The sequence below is a fragment of the Pongo pygmaeus genome, chromosome 5 (assembly GCF_028885625.2).
Source record: "Pongo pygmaeus isolate AG05252 chromosome 5, NHGRI_mPonPyg2-v2.0_pri, whole genome shotgun sequence".
NCBI lineage: Eukaryota > Metazoa > Chordata > Mammalia > Primates > Hominidae > Pongo > Pongo pygmaeus.
In genome coordinates this window covers 125,455,206-125,478,099 of record NC_072378.2, presented here as the reverse complement: position 1 = coordinate 125,478,099, position 22,894 = coordinate 125,455,206, and the positions used below count along the sequence as shown (strand labels likewise).

General features: G+C 38.2%; 1 protein-coding gene across 7 annotated transcripts in view; it reads right to left on the bottom strand.

Annotated features, from left to right (window-relative positions):
* Positions 1 to 1,624: 1,624 nt before the first annotated feature.
* Positions 1,625 to 22,894, bottom strand: part of TPD52L1 (TPD52 like 1) — a 109,435-nt gene continuing 88,165 nt past the window's right edge. For 2 of the 7 annotated variants that reach the window (XM_054492798.2, XM_054492805.2), the window contains exons 4-8: positions 16,559 to 16,660; positions 12,920 to 12,934; positions 11,221 to 11,259; positions 7,796 to 7,856; positions 1,625 to 2,285 (exon numbers count right to left, since the gene is read on the bottom strand). In XM_054492798.2, the coding sequence (XP_054348773.1) occupies positions 2,157 to 2,285; positions 7,796 to 7,856; positions 11,221 to 11,259; positions 12,920 to 12,934; positions 16,559 to 16,660 (346 nt within the window). In that variant the 3' untranslated portion in view covers positions 1,625 to 2,156. The remainder of the gene's footprint in view (positions 2,286 to 7,795; positions 7,857 to 11,220; positions 11,260 to 12,919; positions 12,935 to 16,558; positions 16,661 to 22,894) is intronic. The other 5 variants (XM_054492799.2, XM_054492802.2, XM_054492800.2 and 2 more) reach the window with 5 other exon arrangements.

Sequence of the window (22,894 nt, the reverse complement as noted above, 5' to 3'; positions counted from 1 at the left end):
TTATGACAAAAAGAAAAAATGCTACTTATGCCATGGCCATTATATCACTTCTAGGTCAGAGTGAATAATGAAAAGCTTTTAGATGAATAGAGATGATGTGCATAAGATTCTTACCAAACTAATGAAATCAGAATTTTGACGAATGGAATAAAATAAACAGCTAAAATGTGTTGGAAGATTTAAGATATTACCACTAAGTTTTCTTGATTGTTTTTCTACCCAATTCTAATATTGTGTTTTCAGATTATAAGGCTGAGACTATTGTATGCAGAAATTGGTTGGTGAATGGAGATATTTGTTTAAAGTACCATAACTTTATCTAATACAATGCCGTGTGCTGAATATGGTAAAAAAGAAGGTGGCAAGGAGTTTTCACAAGTTGGCCACTTCACACTCAACAGGCAGCTATAGATTGGGCACAGAGACTGAGTACTTGTGTGCTGTGGTGGGCGAGCCAGCACAGCCTGAGAACCAGCTGGGCAGGATTGGTTTCCTGCCTCTACTTCAACCAACAAACAGGTTGGAAGCACAAGTAAGGGAAAATGCCAGCATCCCTGCTAGTGAGCCTTCTTTGTCTACATTTGTCCACTGTGGTCAAGTTTACAGACCCATTCCCTCTGCTAAGATTCCAGGCCTCAGAGATGATGTTGTCCTGAACCACCTTGATTTTCAGTTAGGTGTACAGATTGTACAGATTGTCATGCTCCATTAATTTGAGTAGAATTTTTCAGATGTGCTTTACTTCAAAATGTCATATATATCACTTCTATTTAATAAACACAAAAAATGAACAATTAGCATGCTAACAAATATGTATATATTATATGGGCTTTTTAAATAGTGATTTTTTTTTAGGTTGGATGTCTATTCAGTGTGCATTTCACAAATATCTTAAGGCTATATCCCTGCTACCTAATAACAAATATATGTTCCCATTTAGAAAAAGAAAAGAGATACATATGATATGGAAGATAAAAGTTAGTGCAGAAATCTGAGTGGATTGATAAATACCAGTTATTTTCATACATGTGAACAATTTACAAACTGAAAGGGGTTGCAGAACTCTGCTTCTCCTATTTTCTAGCTATCTCTTTTTTGGATATCCTTTATCTGGTTAACTACTACTCTATGTAGATTGGAGAGAATTTTAAAATTGGAGATTATTTTAACATCCTAGGATAGCTGAGGTAATATTTATTTTCATATCCTCTCTCATGTTCACCAAATTAGCAGTAAAAGTTGACTACTTATTATTATTATTTTTGGAGACAATGTCTCACTCTGTCACCCAGGCTGGAGTAGTACAGTGGTGCAATCATAGCTCACTGCAGTTTCAAACTCCTAGGCTCATGCAATCCTCCTGCCTCAGCCTCTAGAGTAGCTGGGACTACAGGCAAGCAACACTATGTCTGGCTAATTTTTTTCTTTTTTTGTAGAGACAGGGTCTGTGTTGCCCAGGCTGATCTTTAACTCCTGGCCTCAAGCAATCCTCTCACCTTGGCATCCAAAATAGTTGGGATTACAGGTGTGAGCCACCGCACCTGGCTAAAAGTTGATTTAAAATTGCATCTGCAAAATCACAACTAGCAACTTTTAAGACAAAGAAATGAAGAATTCAAAGTCATTAAAATCAATTCTTTTAATTGCTGAAATTAACATACATAATTGATGTAGGTGAGAGAGATCACAAGTAGTTGGATGAAATTTATAGTAAATCATCCTCTTGCTGGAGACAGTCATGAAGAGCTCCATCCTGTTGATCTGCTGAACTGAAAGGGACCGTTCATTCAGCCTTCAAGGACATGCACATCACAAAGGAGGCCAAGCAAAAATCAAAGCAAACAATAGCTACATGTTTGGAAAAATATACATCGAATTACACAGACAAGAATAATGACCAGTTGTGTACCTGCTCAAGTGGGAACATTTTAAAAGGTGACAGTCATCTATGAATACTGAAATATGATGGTCAAGTGGTCCATCATCAACACAAATACAAATGGAAATCATTAAACTTTCTGGAGGGGCCATTTGAATAACAATGTCAAGGCCTGGGTTTTTCCCAGCGGGATTTTGGTCTTCTTATCTGGATAAGCACAGGCAGAGATGGGCTGGGTAGTGGCCGGTTTCTGGATGCAGCCGCACGCTGGCTGGACTTAGCACTGCAGCTCCTCCTCCTTGGTCCGCCGGGAGCCTCCTGCCAAGCTCTGGGCACTGGCATGGGCCGTGGAGCTGAGGACCTCCTCAAAACTGCCTCCATTAGGGTTCGTCCCGCCTACTTTCGTCTGAAATGAGCAGATCCACAAAAATGCAGTTAGTTGTCACTATCATTTTTGTAATGTTTTTATAAGAATACGAAAAGCTGGATTACTTTCAAATTTGGAAATACTTTCTATCTTTAGAGACAAAAGAATGTACAGAAGTTTGTTTCCTTTAGCAGAGCACTAGAATGTTATTCATACTTGGGTTCTGGGATAGGATTCCAAACTTTAATTTTGCACAGTTTTAGCAACCCTCTCTTTATCTCTTCTATATCTAAGATTTTAATTCCTTCAGGAGCATAATCGGATCCACGGACTTGGAACACTTATCCCCACTCACCCAGAGAACTAATCTAATCAAAATGGAATTAGATTTTTTATTAATTCCTCCAATTTTACAAATGTATAAACATCCTTACATGACCTAAACTTAGATTTTTCTACTTGGGAGTTAGCAGGGCAAACTGGATTTCTGACAAATGTCTTTTGAAAAGTCAGAGTGGCTCAATGGAAAATGATTTCTGGTTTCTGCTTTGAAAGTTGAAGATGGATCAAGTAATAATCACTGGTGATTTCACATCATCTTAGGCAATTGCCTTTTGATATGGTTTGGCTATGTCCTCACCCAAATCTCATCTTGAATTGTAGTTCCCGTAGTCCTCATAATCCTATCAGGGAAGAACCTGGTAGGAGGTCATTGAATCATGGGGGCAGTGACCTCCATGCTGTTCTCGTGATAGTGAGTGAGTTCTCACAAGATCTGATGCTTCTACAAGGGGCTTTCCCCCTTTTGTTCAGCACTTCTCCTTCCTGCCACCATGTGAAGAAGAACATACTCACTTCCCCTTCTGCCACGATTGTAAGTTTCCTGAGGCCCGCTCAGCCCTGTGGAACTGTGAGTCAGTTAAATCTCTTTCCTTTATAAATTACGCAGTCTCAGGTATTTCTTCACAGCTTCATGAAATGGAATTAATACACCCTTACAGTATGAATATTCCTTACAATGCAGTTATGATGCTTTACGAGGCTTTTTGCTTGTGTATTTGTTATTGACTAAGAATAGAAACACGGAGGAATTAACTTACAATTTAAAAATAAGGCTAAGTATTTAGAAAAATTCCTTATTAAAACTGGCTTCCTAATCTCTCATAATACAAAAAGAAAAAAAACATGTAATGCAACTCGCCCTTTTTTTTTTTTTTTTTTTCTTTTAAGATTTTGGTCCAGGCCATGTAATGTATTTATCAAAAAGTAGATGCACTAAAAATATGGTCTGCTTGACATGATCCAAAATGCTTAGTTGAAGTCTTATTAATAGTCACATTGGCCTTCCCTCCCATTGTTTTTCATAATGTAGAAAAAACACTTTGAAGGAGAAAAAAGCTATAGAATAGATAATGTTGCTATTGCCAAACTGAAGTTGATGCCTCACTGTCACCAAAGTGATCACTCACAGACATCAGCAACACTGGGGATTGTGTCTGTGCTGCCTGGCCTGCCCTTTTAAAAACGTAACCAGGGTTCAAAAGCAGTTCCATCATTACAAAACACACTTTGCTCCAATTGTCACTAAAATCTCCCTCTGCCTCTTAAATTTATTTATTAAATCGAATTTTTGTACTCTGCTTGGTGTCAGAAAACTCTACCTGTAAAGGGCCAGACAGTAAATACTTTAGGCTTGGGAACCACATTGTTGCTCTCACAGATACTCAAATCAGTTCTTGTAGGAAGTAGCCACAGCCAATACCTAAGTGAATGAGCAAGGCTTCCCTTCCCCTTCTCCTTCCCATTCCCCTTTTCTTTCTTTCTTTCTCTTTCTTTCTTTCTTTTCTTTCTTCCTTTCTTTCTTTCTTACTCTCTCTCTTTCTTTCTCTTCCTTTCTTCTTTCTTTCTTTTTTGAGATGGAGTCTTGCTCTGTGGCCCAGGCTGGAGTGCAGTGGTGCAATCTCGGCTTACTCCAACCTCTGCCTCCTGGGTTCAAGCAATTCTCTCTGTCTCATCCTCCCAAGTAGCTGATATTACAGGCACTCACCACTATGCCCAGCTAATTTTTGTATTTTTAGTAGAGATGGGGTTTCAACACGTTGGCCAGGCTGGTCTCGAACTCCTGACCTCTGGTGATCTGCCCGCCTTGGCCTCCCAAAGTGCTGGGATTACAGGCATGAGCCACCAGGACTGGCCAAGGCTGTGTTTCAGTAAAACTTAATGTATGGACACTGAAATGTGAACTTACGTAATTTAATTTTCAAATGTCACAAAATATTATTTTTATTTTGATTTTTTTCAACCATTAAAAAATGTAAAGCCATTCTCAGCTTATGTACCATTCAAAAGAAAGTGGTCAGCTTAGTTTGTGGACCTCTGGCAGAGCACTGATTCTTCCTTCCCTCTGTTATCTTAACACTGGGAACAGGTCAGGGGAAGGGATGGTTTCCATTGTTTGATTTTTCACTGTGCTTATTTCTTCCCTGAGAGAAACAAGTAAGATTAATTCAATGTAATCTACTCTATTAATAGTTCCCTTTCTCCTCTTTTTCTTCCATTCACATTCTCTTTCGCAATAGAAGTAACACACAATATTGAATTCAGTGAACACAAATTACTGACGTTTTCTTCTGTGCTTTGTTTCATTATTCTCTCCTGTTTCTTGATTTCCTCAAAACACAGTAGTAAAATAAAGAAGGAAGGAACGGCTTTGTAAGAAATCAATTTGGCAAAGAAGGGATGGAATCAAAGATATTCCTAACCACGTAGGTTTAATGACTGCCTACCGCAATATCTTAGGTAAGGACCTCCTTAAGCAAAGATGTGAATGATAAAATTCTCCTGGACACTTCTCTACATAATTGTTTTTCATCCAAGTATTTGTCACTTTGTCCCCCAAATTATAATCGTTCTTTGCATAGAATTTCATTTGAATCGCTGAGTTGGACTTCCTAATCTCTCATAATACAAAAAGAAACAAAACATGTAATGCAATTTGCCCTTTTTTTTTTTTTGTAAGGTTTTGGTCCAGGCCATGTAACGTATTTATCAAAAAGTAGGTGCACTAAAAATATGGTCTGCTTGACATGGATGCAAAATGCTTGGAAGAGATGTAGTTACTCATGACTCATTGGGAGATGGCAGAAGATACCAAAAGTGGTTTCACAGGAGTTCATTCTGCATTTGCTTGTTTGTTTTGGATGAAAGAGGAAGCATGCTCAGTGACTATACAGCTGACATCAGCTGAAGTGTCAAGTAATACATTGTAAGGGCGTAGGCAGAACTAAATTTTATAGGACTGGAAAAGTGTTTCATGGAAAAACAAACTACAGAATTTGGTATAAAGAAAGACCCATGGATTTGGTACAAGTGCCACATGGTACATGACAGATTGTGTGAGAAGATGGCAGGAGTGGACCTTTATAGCAGAACCTTATTTTCTCACAGAACATAAATATGACTATGATTCCTTATCAGCAGTGTTTTCAAAAATCAAATTGAAAGCAGGGAATGTGAATGGAAACGCAGCACTCAGACCTGCAAGAAATTCCACTCATCTTTACCGACTCATGAGTCATTCCCTCAGCAGAAAACAGTCTAAGGATCCTTAATTAAAGAACAATATAGACATTTTGGAGAAGATTTAGAACACAAAAGTAAACTGCAGAAAATAAGCTATATAAAAAAGGGTTATACATATCTATTATTTAGTCTAGTGGGAAAAAAGGACCGAGAAATTTGTAATTATTGAAGAAGTGGGAGGTTTGACACAAAGCATAATTATCAGCTATTCTGCATCGCCAGGGTGGACAGAAAAAGAGGAATTAGGCTTTGACCATGAGATAGGAAGTGTGTGGCATGTGAGTCTTGTTAAACCACGAACAGTCATACAAGCATAGAATCACTTTCAGGAGGTCTTCACAAAGGCGAGTATCTAGTGGGCTGCGTTAGTTATGTGCATGTCGGAAGGAGACGGCAGGCTATACCTTCTATCCAAGTGAGGTGAGAAAAGTGAGAAGCTGAACATGTGGATCAAACACTTAAATCCTATGTGAGCCATGAGCTTACCAGAGTTTCCTAAAAGCAAATGAAAATAGGTTGTTCTTTATTCTTCTTTTGCTTCTTCATATCTCCTTCTTCTAAAGAAAACCTAAAAAGTACAACTTCTCCTTTGTCAGAACTTGTCTAACAAGCAATGGAACCCATCCTCATTGGGTCGTCTAAGGCTGAAAACCAAATGTTTAGCAACTGACTCCTGGGATTTTTGAGCCTTTCATTTTGATCTTCTAGCAAGATCAAATGTTCACAACACTGGATGCTCCTCCCTTTAAAAAAATTTTCCTACCCATGGGGCTGTTTAACGGCTCCCATTGGTTCCTGTATGCTCAATGAGCGATGATGTTGGCATGCAGAGCGGTGAAACTGCACAACTGGAAACTTCTGGTGAATGAAACTGATGAAGGCATAGTAAATGCTGAGTAATAATTTCATTCCTGGGCCTTAAACACCTAATTATGGGTCTAATAAAGTAGAAGTAGACTATGTGAAAGACCCTACCCTAAGAAAAGACTCTCCAGGTCAAAATCCACAAGAGCGAGTAAGGAATAACTTACAACCTCACATATACCTATCAGGCAGCACACGTGAGAGCAGCGTGAAGACACAGGATTCAGAAGCAGCTGAATAATCAGCATGGGATATGAAGGTTTTTGATCTGGTTAAAGATCACGTATATTCTTAATTTTTCCAGTTATGGGAAAATACAGAAATGGACTGTATACAAAATAGAGATAATGATAGCAAGATGTAATTAAGTCATTAAGCGATACCTTTAAAAATAATCTTAGTAGTTTTAATGATTTTTCTTGTTTTAAAAGTTCAATTTTAAGACTAGACTGATTTCATTTTATTCTTTTTATTCAAACTTACCTATGCTCGAACAATAATTCCAGTGAATTTTTAAAACACTCTGTAATAGGCACATTTTCAATTTATACCCAGGGATGAAATGCATTATTGTGTTATTATAAAATGCATTTTGTGACTCAGTTTAATTTTCCCTCTGTGATAGCCATACTGTGTTGTGCTCAGTACCTGAATTTATAAACAAGTCTAGGTAGCTAACGGGTAGTGGATACGTAGTACCCAGTTTGTTTTTGCTGGTCCATGTCCAAACCAGAGCAGCTCTGAGCTGTTATTGAACTTTCACTCACACTCTAAATTCAGAATTCACATAGCCTTTATCCTATCCACAGTCATCTCTCACATATCTACTTTTGGAGGGATAGCATTAAGAGATTAAGTGGTAAACACATACCCCAATTCACTTTAATGAACAATTCACCCCTGAATGGTTTATACAAACAACTCTAAGGATATAGTAACACTATTCAATAGTGGTTTTATTCATAGATTTACATGTGAAAGAAAAGGTCTGACTTGATGCAAGCCTGCCTTCTTGGCCCTGGTCGACTTTAAACTAACCGCAGCAATGGCTAAGCTGTCCTGAGTCAATGGACCCACTCACACAGAATTCACTTCATCTGTACCTTGAGGCTTGTGACAGTTGTCTCAACCCTCTCCTCAAATGATTTGAAAGTAGGAGAATTCCTAAAATAACAAAAAGAGAGAGGTCAGCTCCAAAGGCCTAGCTGTCTTAGCAACCATGCTGTTTGGTTTTCTGCTCATATTTGTAAACATGGCCTCTGTCACAGAGCTACCTGTCAGCTTGCCACCTACACCAACCACATTTTAAAATGTATGTCACTTCTGTTAGGTTAGGTTCAGAAACCATAACCTGACATGGAATTTTTCTAGGTAAAATGATCGGATACTCAACTATACAGTAAATAATATGGTATTTGGCAATGACACAACTGTAATAATTCCATGGTACACTGTAAATCATTTCCAATGAGCCAGTGGAGCAATGGGTAGCTTAAGTTTTCATTTAGCATTTATTGTTTCTATCACAACACTCCTCTTCCCGACTCAGGTTTTTTAGTAAGCAATGGAAAATCCGTATGAAGAATGTCATGTTTGAGTTTTGCCACTTGGCATTTTTTAAAGTTATTTATTTCAGCAAATGTGAGACAATTCAGAAATAGTGCAAGGAAAAAAATGTTCATATATTTTTTCTTTTCCATGCCTTAAAAAAATAATCATTTTGACAACTTACATGAAGTGGTGTTTTGGAAAGTTAATGCTTTCATTATTTTAAGATGAAACATACCCATTACCTACCTAATGCCCAATCAAAATGGTGTTATTAGCACGCATTATTTTTCCTCTCAAATAGGATATACCTACTTGTTCTCTTACCAAATAGAACCTTTGCGACCTAATGGCTTTTTTTTTTCTTTTTTTTTGATAGTCTCGCTCTGTCACCCAGGCTGGAGTACAGTTGATGTGATCCTGACTCACTGCAACCTCCGCCTCCCAGGTTCAAGTGATTCTCCTGCCTCAGCCTCCTGAGTAGCTGGGACTGCAGGTGCCCACCACCACATCCAGCTATTTTTTTGAATTTTTAGTAGAGATGGGGTTTCACCACGTTGGCCAGGCTGGTCTCGAATTCTGACCTCAGGTGGTCCACCTGCCTCGGCCTCCAAAAGTGCTGGGATTACAGGCGTGAGCTACCGTGCCTAGCCCCTAATGGCATTTTATCTGTGACTCATTCATTGTATTAAATAATATATACATAATTTTGTTGCTTTAAGCATTAAAAACTTCATTTGGTGCTTTCTGGTTTTCTGTATTGGATTTGGCTCCATGGTATTATAATTTAATGACATCACTACCATTAAAAATACCACCAACTCCTACTAAAGAAACAGGAACTGAACTAAGTGTATTTTAAATCTTGTATCCATGTCAGCTTTCAGCAGCAACAACTGCCATCATTTTCAGATCAAATAATTCAACTAAATGTTGAATTAATAAGGCACTTGTTATTCTCTCTTGAGTGCAAAAAAAAAAAAAGTAAAATAAGAGGGATGGCCTAGAAAAACTTTATAAAGGAGAACAGCTATAGAATATAGGTTTCATTATATGGTGCAGAATGAAGTATCACTTTTATACTACTAAAAGGCAATGAACACAGATGTTCATGAGTGAATTTGGGGATCGTCTCCTGAGTCCTTGGTGCTCCACATGGTCAGAAATGTACCTGCATTCAGGCTGCACAGATTAACAATGGTGAATTCAGAGGGCCCTGACATGGCATCACATTTTGTGTATGACTCAAACACGAGTCAAATTCCTATGAATGATCCTCCATAATGCTGTTTCATGATGAAATATTAGTAAAATTATACTTGCATGACTCAAAAGTTATATAGTTATTGGCACTTCATTTCCATTGCAGGTTTTATTTTGCCAAGCCTGCACACATGACTGCCTGTCATCCATTACTTACACAGGCCCACAGTGAGGAAATGGTTCATGGGTACATGTTAGACAAGCAAAATAATTTTTTTTCAAGTTAGTTTCAGGCAAGCTCATGCAGACTACATTTGACCCATAAGCCACGACTAGATGAATTCCTGGTTCACAGGGGAAAACCACGTTAATTTTTGCTAGCCTTCTTCTGACACCCAGATTTAAAATTTGACAAGTAAAGGGGAACAGAGCCCTAGGTTCCACTACCCAACCTGGGTATTCTTATGCTAGGGAGAGCAAGCCATTCAAAGATGAATTAAGCCGTCTTGAATCTGTACTCTGTTTACCACCAAATACAGAGAACTAAATACTGTGGTTAAATTTCCAAATCAACCAATTAACCACATAACCCCAGTGTAGAAGAGCCTTCCTTCATAAAATATAATAGAACAGACATTCATCTAATTAAATTATACTAGAATACATGCTGGAGAACAAGGAGAAGCTCTTTAATCAGATTTAATCAGATGTACAACTTTAATCAGATTTAATCAGATGTACAAACTCTTTAGCGCTGCAAATGACCCTAGGAAGAATTTGGCTTCATGACAGTTAAAAAAACAGAGGAAAAGATTATATATATAAAGAATTTGGCTTCGGTGGTCTCAAACTATTGAAAGTAACTAAACTCATTCTATAATGCATTCAAACCACAACATTAATATAAAGCAGGTAGAAGAGGCATAGCTCTGACTGAAGTGGGGGAAGATCCCAAAGGCTTCATCTCTAGGCAGCCTTAGGGCTCAGTGGGTGGAGGGGCACCTTTGACAAGCAGCTAATCTGGTTCTAGCCTCTTATTTTAAATATGATGAAGCTGATACCATTGAGATAATTTTCCCAAGAGTGCAAAGTTAATCCTTGGCAGAGCTGGGCTAGAGCCTGCATTTTCTGATTTTCAATTTAACACTCATTCCTGTCTTGCTATTAGTTTAATTTTATCTGATTGCATCACTATGCCATGCAAACTTGAAGTTAGGAATGTCTTTCTCACCAGTTTTTATCTGGTCAGTAATTATACTGACATTTTATTATTTAACAAACATCTCACCTTAATATCTACCTTAAAAATCCTAATGATACCCTTTCTAGAACTTTAGCCTTGTTAGTCTTCAATCCTTTCATTTAAACTTGCCCCCAGGCTGGCATTTAATTCTGCTTAAATAAGAAACCCAAGTTTACCTTTGCAAGATTGCTTGGCATGTTCAGACACTGTGCCAAATGCTTTATGTAGGTTCCTTTGTTTATGCCTCACAAACACCATACGAAGTAGGTCTTATTTCTTGCAATATATGGATAAAAGAATTGAGGTTAAGTCACTTGTCTTGGGTCACACAGGAAAGGCTAGATTTAAGCCAGGATGTCTGGTCAAAAGCCCAAGCTACGCAATTCTTCTACAGAATTGTCAGCCTTTTCTTCTGAAGACCATCAGCAATTTCCTTTCACATAAAGCAGGGGAACCCCATAAATAACTATAAATAAAGTAACACCTTAAACACATTTCATATTAATATTACATAAAATATTTTACACACATTACCTCATAGCAGGCATACTTATGGAATGGCGAATGGAGTAGCTTCAGAGCAAAAGCAGAATAAAGGGGAAAAAAGAAAAAAGAAGAGAGCACACATAAGTACATGAAAAACTCCCTATTCGTAGTTCTAAAACAGCAGTTCCAAATATCTGAAATATTCCCTGCCCATCCAACCAAGATGATATTTGTTTCATTGGGTATAATGGGCATAGTCAGCTTTCAAGGGTATAAATGAAAAGTAGATGGTGGATCCACGGTTGCATATTATTTTACTTTCTGCAGCCTCCTTTTGCCAGGAAATCTGAGAATGTCTGGTTTCTTCCAGGTGAGCCCAGTAGCCCATGGGCATCTTCTCCAGGCCCAACCTAGATCTCTACTCCCTTCTGCTCAGGCAGACAGTAAGGAGCAAAAGGCAGTATCCAGGAAATAGAGCCAGGCAGGTAGAAGCTAATCATTCCATTGTAGAGAAACTGGCCAGAGGAAAGCAAGAAATGAACATAAGACTTTCAAGGAAGCACATGCCAGGCAAACACAGTTCTCATAGGCCATAGGGACTTCTGCATCCTTTCTGGTTTGATTGTCAAGATGATTGATTTGTACTAGATGATTGTCAAGAACATCTGGTACAAATACAAACATTCCTGAGAATTTTAAGAGATTTAGACTTCTCATCCTATTAATCCTAGTAGCTGATTCATCTTCCCTCTGGTTGATTTCTATTGAGTTCCACTCAGAAATCAGGCTGGGCAAGGGGAGGAGCACAATGGGTCCATTTTCCTGGTCTAGTGCTGGCTCCCACCTCACACTTTTCAACAGCGTCCCTGCTTTCTCTTCTCTCAAGGAGCTAGTAGTTCAGGGACCAAATCTGTCACCCTTCCCTGATAATATCCACTGAGGGCATTAGTATGGGTAGCACTTTGCTAGAACATAGAAAGAAAAGGACAAAGAAATTCATGGGATACTTACGGTCTTACTCTAGACACTCCATTTAGAAACTATTAGGCAGATATTTCCTCAGAAATTACACTTCAAAAGCATCACTAAAAGAGCCTCATCTGCATTACCAATTGGTGTATCTCTGTAAATATAGACCGCTCTCTTAGGAAAAAATTTAAAAAAAAAAGTATAATAAGATTCCAGCTAAAAGAAGGCTTAATTCGGGGCCTTAGGACTAATAATCGCAACCTTCTTAACATACGTGCTTTTCCAGTACCTTTCTTCCCTTCAACTTCAGAAGGCACAGAAAGTTGAAGGTGAAACATCAACACAAATTACGGGTACAAGAAATTCAGAGAAACATGACAATCTGGAGAAAATCTGTTTTTGTTTCTCAACTTTACTTTCTAGAAGTTTTAGAAAACATACATAACTTTCAATCTCCACTTTGTTTTTTTTTCGTCTTCTTTCAATTCTAAGAACCTCTGTCAACACCGGAAGAAATGGTGCAGAGAAAGAGACTCCTGAGAGATTGCTCAGCAAGTGAAATGGTGTAAATGATTCAGAAATGAGATAGAGATGTACTTCAATAAGTTCAAATGTATTAAGTGCCCTATAAACTATCTTCCTGGCCAGGGACACTCTCTGGAAAATAGAGTGTAGTTTTGTTGGTTCAGGCACAGTGTGAAAGAAACAGGTAGCCCTGGAAAGCAAGGGGGCAGCAAGGGAGTGGGCAAAGCCCCACACGCAGCCCTGTGGCGCTTACCCGATGGAGTGAGACCTGCAGCCCGGAAGCACAGGAGAGAAGAGCAGGAGCAGAGTTAGCAAACAGGAGGCAGAGAAACATTGCACTGCCCTTGGTGGTCCCCTTTCAAGGCCCCAGAGCACAGACAGAGTAGCTTCATTTACCACTCTTGATTACACTGACTTTTTAATGTCTCTGACAAATCATTTTACCAACTCAGGTTTTGCTTCTGTTATTCCTATAAGTATATAACAATGATTGGACTGTAATAAAATGACATGCCTTCTCCAAACATTTTGTCCCCAGTGGATCAGTTTGAACAAATTAACTGAGAAGTTCCCAGAAGATGCCAATGTTATTAGAAAAATGATTCCAACCACTTGGATTTCTTCTGAGTACTTTCCTAAGTGTGACCTCATTTTAACTTCACAGGAAATATTTTGGTTAAGTGGGTATTAACAATGTTATTTTATGGATGGAGAAAGAGAGTGGGCAATTCCATGACAATCAGGTTAAAATGAGAATCTTACTTAGCTCAGAAAAATACAACTTATTTTTACAAAACATACAAATTAAATCTTAACATAAAGCTTTTTTCCAGCTATTAAAAGGCCCAAATTCTAGGTTTTACAAAATCTGTAAATATTAATTTGGAGTTATTTTAAAGAAAAACTGAGAAGTATTGTTTTTCTTCCAAGGTATCTGAATTTTGCTGGTAATGTTTTTGAATACATTCAGAAATTTGTTACCAGAATGCACAAAAATGTTATAGCATAACTAATAAAAATGTAGACTAATATGACATTTTTAACCAAAAAGAAGTTTAAAATAAAAGATCTCTGACCAAATTTTAACATATTCCCCATATTTACAAATTGGCACATTAGTTTTTGAACAAACAATCAAAGCTTACTAATTTTTCTCATTTAAGGGCTTTTATTAAATTAAGCTTAAACACTTTTAAAATGACTTTTATGTATATTACTTGTTTGGGCATAATTTAAAAGTAAAAATCTTTGTAAAACTTGTTGCTTTCACAGAGAGTTATTCTCATTTATATACAAATGTTAGATATAGTTTCAGAGAAATATACACATAAAATATTATATAAATAAAGCTCTAAAATTTTCAAACTCTTCAAAATATTTCAGGATTTTATTTGATTAGCAACATAGACAATATTTTCCAATATTTTTAGCCACAGTTTATAATGAAAATGGTGTATCCTCTACATGGGGTAATAACAAATGGAAAGTTTGGAAGTCCTGGAAGACAGGCCATCCACTATACTAGACAAAACCACATTGAAACAGGAGAAAAGGCAGTCAATACAACCTTGACACTGTACCCAATTAGTGTTTGAATATGAATGTCAACATATTACATATGTGAAACACAGTCTTCATTCTTCACTATTGGGAAAAACAATGAGCAGGGCCTTTATGAAATACAGTGGGCTCCTGTTAATGTACTCTCCCTAATTTCTACCATGTGGGGCCATCTTGTAACTCAGCTGGTTATTTAAAGATAAAAAACTGCCATTTTTCGAGTGCGTAATACATATCAGGCTTTCTTCTGCTACTTTTATAATAGTCCAATGACATTGTTATTCTTATTTCCATTTTATTAGTGAGAACCCCAGGTACAGGTGAGCTAAGTTATGTCTGTCTTCCTCATAAACTGACCCTCTGAAGCCAAATTATCCGGAAACTTATTATAAATGCAGATTCCTAGACTCCACCCCAGACTTACTGAGCACAACCTCTGAGAGGTGCAACCTAAGAATATGTATTTTAAACAAGCTTCAGAGGTGTTTGTAAGGTCTCCTAAAGATGCAGAAGCACTATTCTAGTTAGCAGTGCCATGCTGGAGTTCCCAGGTTTCAAGTGAAAGATTTCAACACAGTATGAAGAGAACCAATTTTATAAACATGGGAAAATATGTTTTCTTGGGTATAACAGGTTATAGAGTGTTTCCTATTTTAAAGGATTATTTAGTTTAGATAAATGTTATAATGCCATTAAAATTATTACAAATTTTATGTGTAATAAAATTAGGGGTAATTAATAATCCAGAAGGTTTACCTGTTTATCACACCTGCTTCTGAAGAATTTCAATTACTTTTTATTATTGTGGCATTAGTAAAAGTGAAGATAAAACAATGTACTCAGATTCATGCACATGTCCTTGTGAATGCCTAGTTGTTAAAATAGTGAATGAATATGGTGGACAGTCCAGCAATTTTTGAAGTAAATAAAATTTAATAATATAATTTATGAGGATATATCTATAAGTGTAAAGATAGATATTTGCCTCTCAGTGTCAAAGCTTTTCCTTCTTTTTTTTTTGAGACAGATTTTCACTCTGTCGCCTAGGCTAGAGTGCAGTGACATGATCTGGGCTCACTGCAACCTCCGCCTCCTGGGTTCAAGTGATTCTCCTGTCTCAGCCTACCCAGCAGCTGGGACTACAGGCACACACAACCATGCCTGGCTAATTTTTGTGTATATATATATATATATACATATATATATATATTTTTTTTAATGGAGACAGGGTTCCACCATGTTGGCCAGGCTGGTCTCGAACTCCTGACCTCAAGGGATCCACCTGCCTCAGCCTCCCAAAATGATGGGATTATAGGCATGAGCCACTGTGCCCAGCCCAAAGCTTTTTCTTTTTAATAAAAAAGTAATGGTTTAAGAATCCAGTAAAATAAATACACACAGATTTTTTTTAAAAGAAGAAATTTAAAATGTGCTTGAAAAGTTTTTAAAGAATAGAGGGAAAAATGAAACTGATTTCTAAAGAAAAATCCTCCAAGGCATATCAGCCAAATGCAAAATAAACTATGACTGGTATTTAAATAAACAAAAACTAAAAGAGTAATAATTCTACATAAGATAAATTCCTTGTACATAATATGAAAAACTATGGCCAATACTACACTTTTTTTTTCTGGTGCCTCCAGTGAGAACTTTTGGTTCTCAAGTCAGAATCAACCTTGATGGTCACCCTTATTTTATGTAACAGTGAAAGACTGAAAATAATGAAAATGTGCAAGGGTACTTATCTAAAAGCATTGCTATAGCTATGCACTGGGAGATAATAAATTCATTAAAAATGAAGATGCAGTCAATATTTAACATACTCAGAAAATATTTCTAAAATGAAGAAAGACAACTACCAGAAGTATATATGTATGGTATCTTTATGGAATAAAAGGATAAATATGTATATATTCAACACAGAAAAAATATACTAGATGGATGTACACAAATATATAACCTAGAACAGTTTATCCGAGCACATTCCACTAAATGCATATTTTAATCTATTGTTTATATTACAGCTAGTAAGATTTTGCATGTGCTGCATTCTTTTGAAATCTGCCTCACTACCCTGTATCTTCTATTTTTACCAGGTTGGGTCCTAGTAGAAACAGCAACTCTGGGACCAGGCCGCCTAAGCCTGACCTTCAGGCAGAAAACGTCCCAATGTGAAAATTTATCTTAGTCATCAATAATATCAGCCATATAACATTTTTATCCATTAAAATTAAAAAAAATACACATTGAGATGAGCAGCTAATAGCTAGTGTTCCCTTCAATCGGAAAGCCAAGGGCTTAGCACCCTTCCCATAGTATTTTCCCACAGTACCTCATGTCTCCGAACTTCTTGCTGATGGCCGTTCCAACGTTGCTGAAAGCTGCAGTTGCCTTCTGCCCTGCGTGACTCAGGGTTTCATGTGTTTTCTTGTAGCTAGAAATAAAACAGAACAACACAGTTTTTATATCATGATCTCCCATAAACAATTCATCTTCCTTCTCACTCCTTACTTTGAAAATGTCTTTCCTCAACAGATTTAGGAAGAAGAAGATCCACAAAACCAACTGTTTCCATTCATTGTCTGGGGATGATGGGTTGGCTGCTGTTCATCAGAAGGAAAGTCAGACCACTAAATCTGAATTTAGTAAGTATATACAGATACAAATACAAATACAGATCTAAATGTGCAGATCTTTCATGACAAATAATGGAACTGCTCAGTGAGCAGAATGTTGTTCTTGAAGTGTATTAGTTCTAAAACAGACACTTGTCAATGAAAGCTCTAGGCACCAAGGATGACACAGAAATTAGAGAATGCAGGTTTAGGTTTTGAAGGGACATCTAAGCTTATACTGTTAATTTGGGTAAAATAACCCAGAAAAAGGCAAAATACAGCTAGTTATTTAGCTTACTTTTCTAGTATTTATAGCTGGGAATAATAAAAGCACATCATCTGAAGATAATATAGTGACTTTTTTTCAAAACAGTTTTAGGAATATATACTGTGAATATTTGTTGATAAGCCTATGTCATACTAGACTTGACTACTTGAGGGCAAGGAAGCCATTCATCTTTGTGTCCCTAGTCTCTGACAAAGGGATAAAGAAGAAACTCAATAAATAGTAGATGAACAAGTGGGTGATATCAAAAGGGACAACCTTTTGTGACTCTGAACTGGGAATAGTGGCACTAGGAAAAGAAAGAGGTATGATGGATTACAGGGATATAATGGACAGATTCAACAGGAGATGGTAAGTGACAAATAACAGCAAGACAAAAGATTGTCCTGAGGATGTGAGCATCATGACAGGAAGGACAGTGGTGATGAGAAATTTCTGAGTTGGTTATGAAAGTGGGAAATAAAAGGTACATAACTTGAGGAATAATAGTAATTCAGCAAAACTTTTATATACATTAAAAAAAACCCTCAAATCTTAAAATGCATATGCTGTCTTCTTCTGATTTATGCTGCTCCCAGGTAAGTTCTCCCAAAACCCTGTTATACTTGCATGCATATGGTATCTGTAAGAAAACATTATACCCTATGAAATCAGTTATGTAGGAACTGCCCTTTTTCCTCTACCCCTTCCATCTCCCACAAGTCATCCAGTCCTAAGTATGATCTCAGGCTCTAGTGAATGTTTTCAAATATGTGCCTTGGTCTTCCCTAGGACAGAAATAACTTTATTAATGTGGTATTCTTTTTGTGAGCAGAATGGAATCTGTCTACAATATTGTTAGCATTATATGTTATTTATTAAAACAATGCCTGTTTTTTTAGGAAGTATAAAAGACATACATTAACTAGATCATAAAACCAAATGTTCATTTACTAAACAGACATTTCCTATCAAAAATGAAAAGACCAAGCGGAATAAGGGTCAAAGAAGCATCTGGTGACTAGGGGGTAATTTGTGTCTCTGGAGAGCACTGTGTGAGGAGAACAAGGAATGTGGATGCCAGACGGCACTGGGTCAAACAGCAAATGAGACAAGATGAAAGAAATGAACAGCTTTTAGGAAGTTTGCTTAATTTATTTTTTTCTTTGAAGGTCCAAAAAATATCAGCTCATTCAAATTAAATTTTATTTTTACATTTTGCTACATGATTTTAGGTTTTAATTTTGGAAAAACATGTTTTGACTACATGAAACCATGGAATTTCAGGCAGTTTATACGTGAAATCAAATATTATTATCAAGGAGACAGGCAGAAGATGGCAGAAAGGAGACAGGGCTAATGTGCATCTTGCACTTGCTCAGACAGAACAGTGTGTGGAGACTCACATCATGAACTTTTGTTCCAAGAACCACCATAGGAACTTAACAGGAACACCGAAAGAATTCACAGATCCTTTGAAAGGAGTGGCACACCACTGCAAATCCCAAGAGACGGGTGAAAAACTGAGTTCCTAGAGTTCGAGAGGAGAAAACCTACCTCTGAACCCACATCTCCACTAGGGAATCTGAAAATCCAGATCACAGGAGAAGGATTTAACCTAACTTAGAGCTGGAATGGATTTAGGGATCTGGGTGAAATATAATAGTAGCAGCAATGGGAAAAGCCTTATAGGCACTTCCAGTCTCTCTAGCTTGAGCCCAGGGAATGTATATAACTGTATCTCACAGAGCGCCTCCAGGAAGGCAGCCAGTGGAATTAGGGAGGGGTCATGGGGTGAAAGAAGCTTCCAACTGCATTTTATAATAATTGCCACTGGGCATGAACTTTCTTAAGCAGAATCTGGGGGGTGAGCGGAAACTGCTGCAGATATGAGCGCAGGAGCTACCAACACTGTGGGCAGACAGGGAGGGGCGAGGCCTGAAAGCTGTGCTTGCTTTCTCAGCAGGGAAGCCTATGGCCTGGGGCAGGTCTGAGTTCAGTGTGCGCAGGCTGCCTGGATGGAAACTCAGCTCTATTAGCAGAGCACCGCAGGAGTGAGACTGGCCTCGCCAACTGCGTGGGAGCTGGGTGAGGCCTTTTGCTACCAGGTATCCCCCACTTCCCTGATAAACTATATGACACAGCAGAGGCAGCCATAATCCCCTTTGGAACGTGACCTCATTGGCCTGAGAACCACACCCCCCAACCCCCACAGTGGCTGCCGCAAGCCCTACCCAAGGAGAATCTGACCCGCCCAAGGAGAGTCTATCCCTGCCCCCACTTGATGGTATTTCTCTACCTGCCCTGGTGGCAGAACACAGAAGACATAAACTCTTGAGAGCTTTATGGACCCACCTATCACCTGAGAAACCAGAATACCTCCCTTGGACAATTTAGGGCAAGCTTAAATCCCACTGTTACTACTGCAGCTGGTGCCTTCTTGAAAATACCACCTCCTGGCTGGAGGCAGACCAACTCAGGCCATTACTGCAACTCATGACAGAATAACCCTGATCCCAGGAAGAAGAAAAGAACAGCTAATACTGCTGCCTGTGAACATCCTGGCTAACCAGAGGTCCTGAGTCTGTCCACATGACGACTTCACTGCTAGCATAACCAGCATCTGAGAAAGCCCGCACATTAAACCCAAGGATTCTCACAGAGTCTACTTCACTCCCCTGCCACCCCCGCCAGAGCAAGTACTGGTATCCACAGCTGGGAGACCTGAAGACTGGTCATATCACAGGACTTTTTGCAGACATTTGCCAGCACCAGCCTGGAGCCTGGTAGTCCCGCTGGGTGGTTAGACTAAGAAGAGAAATAACAATCACTGCAGTCCAGCTCTCAGGATGTCCCATTTCTAAGGGAAGGGGGCGAGCACTACATCAAAGGATCACCCTGTGGAGCAAAAGAATGTGAACAGCAGGCCTTGAGTTCCAAATCTTTCCAGTGGTGGGAAGTTTCTTATAGCAGAGACACAATTGCAGTGCTGGGCACAGTAGGGAAAGTCTGCACCTCTACTCCAAACGGCAGGCAGCCCCTGTGATTGTGTAGGGCCTTAAAGAAGGGGTCCTTGTTCCTCCTGGCACTCTACTGCAGACACAGTTGGGCTTCCCCCAGAAGAATGGAGGCACCTATAGACAGCCTTTCTGGAACAATCCAGGGTGAGTGCAGCCCCACAGGAGGAACACACTCCAGATTCAGGCCTGCATGAGAGGCAAAGTCACAATTCGTCCCTACTTGGAACATCAACATTTCCATAGATGAAAAGAGGTGCCTGTCTGATCTGAATAGCCAGAACACTGGGACAGGAATGAGGCTGTGAGGTGAGTAGATTTTCTGCTGACCTGGCAGGAGAGCTGAGGTAGCTCCCACTCTTCACCTTGATAAAACCTCAGCACATCTCATTGAGAGCTCCTCCAGCCAACCTCATCAAGGCTGGGACCTCAGCCCACCATCAGGTATTACATCTACCCACCTGCCTTAGTCACAACCAGTGCCTAACCAGGGATACGCCTCCTAATGGCCTAAAGCCTGAATCATCAACTCAGTAAATAAAACAGTGGGAAAAAAGTTAAATAAATAAATAAAGGGTACACCATGAGAGAACAAGGTAAGCTTCAAGAGATACCTACCATTCCAACTCCATAAGAGGCAGTGAACTCACCCACACACCAAGAATGTAACGACTACAAACAGCATAAGGGAAAGCCAGCACACAAAAAAACTTTCTGTAACTAAGGATCTCATACAGAGTCTTCACCCCTACAAGCACCAAGAATTAAATTAGGCTAAAATAAACATTAAAGTCTAATCCTTAAGAGGGAAAAAATAAATTTAAGTTTAAAAAAAAATTCAAGCAAAAATAAATTCAAGAACAATTTTAGGAAATAGTCTACCCAAATGAGAAGAAACCAGAAAAGTAATTCTAGTAATATAACAAACCAGGGTTGTGTAACACCCATGAAAGGTCACACTAACTCCCCAGGAATGGATCCAAACCAAGAAGAAATCTCTGAATTGCCAGATAAAGAATTCAGAATTGTGCTACTCAAGGAGATACAAGAGAAAGGTAAGTTGGCTGAAAACTAACTTAAAGAAAATTAAAAAAAAATACAGGACATCAATAAAAAGTTTTCCAGAGAAATATATATCATAAGGAAAAAACAATCGTAACTTCTGGAAATGAAAGACTTGCTTAGGGAAATAAAGAATGCAGTGGAAAGTTTCAACAATAGACTAGAACAAGTAGAAAAAAACTTCAGAGGTCAAAGACAAGGCTTTCAAATTAACACAATCCAACAAAGACAAAGAAAAAAAATGAACAAAGCCTCCTCCAAGAAATTTGGGATTATGTTAAATGGCCAAACCTAAGAGTAATTGCTGTTTCTGAGGAAGAAGAAAAATTTTAGTTTGGAAGACTTATGTGAGGAAATAATTGGGGAAAACTTCCCTGGCCTTGCCAGAGATCTAGACAACCAAATACAAGAAGCTCAAAGAACTCCTGTGAAATTATTCACAAAAAGATCATCACATAGGCTCACAGTCATCAGGTTATCTTAAATCAAGACAGAGAAAAGAATCTTAAGAGCAGTGAGGCAAAAGCATCAGGTAACTTATTAAGGAAAACCTATCAGATTAACAGCTGGTTTATCAGCAGAAATCTTACAAGCCCGAAGGGATTAGGGTCCCATTGTTAGCCTCCTTAAACAAAATAATTGGCAGACAATTAGCCAAGAATTTTGTATCCAGCAAAACTAAGCTTCATAAATGAAAGAGAGAGAAAGTCTTTTGCAGAAAAACAAATGCTGAGAGAAATTGCCACTACCAAGCCAGCCTGACAAGAAATGCTCAAGGGAGTTCTAAATCTTGAAACAGAACCTTGAAATACACCAAAATAGAACTTCCTCAAAGCGTAAATCTCACAGGACCTATAAAACAAGAACAAAATGAAACAAAACAAAACAGTATTTAGGCAACAACTAGCATAATGAATAGAACAGTACCTCACATCTCAATACTAACTTTGAATGTAAATGGCCTAAATGCTCCACTTAAAAGACACAGGATGGCAAAATGGATTAAAAACCACCAACCAAGTATCTGCTGTCCTCAAGAGACTCACCTAACACAAAAGGAATCACATCAACTTAAGGTAAAGAGGTGGAAAAAGATATTCCACACAAATGGAAACTAAAAGTGAGCAGGAGTAGCTATTCTTATATCAAACAAAACAGACTTTAAAGCAACAACACTAAAAAAAGACCAAGAGGGACATTATATAATGATAAAAGGATTAGTCCAATAAGAAAATATCACAGTCCTAAATACGTATGCACTGAATACTGGAGCTCCAAAATTCATAAAACAATTACTACCAGACCTGAGAAATGAGATAGATGGCAATGCAGTAATAGTGAGGGACTTCAATACTACAATGACAGCACTAGACACGTCATCAAGATGGAAAATCAACAATGAAACAATGGACTTAAACTATACACTAGAACTAATGGACTTAACATATATTTACAGAACATTCTACCAAACAATTGCAGTATACATTCTTTTCATCAGCACATGAAACATTCTCTAAGATAGACCATATGATAGGCCACAAAACAAGTCTCAATAAATTTAAGAAAACTGAATTCATATCAAGTATCCTCTCAGAGCACAGTGGAATAAAACTGGAAATTGACTCCAAAAGGAAGCCTCAAAACTATACAAATATGTAGATATTAAATAATCTGCTCTTGAATAATCTTTGGTCAAATGAAATCAAGAT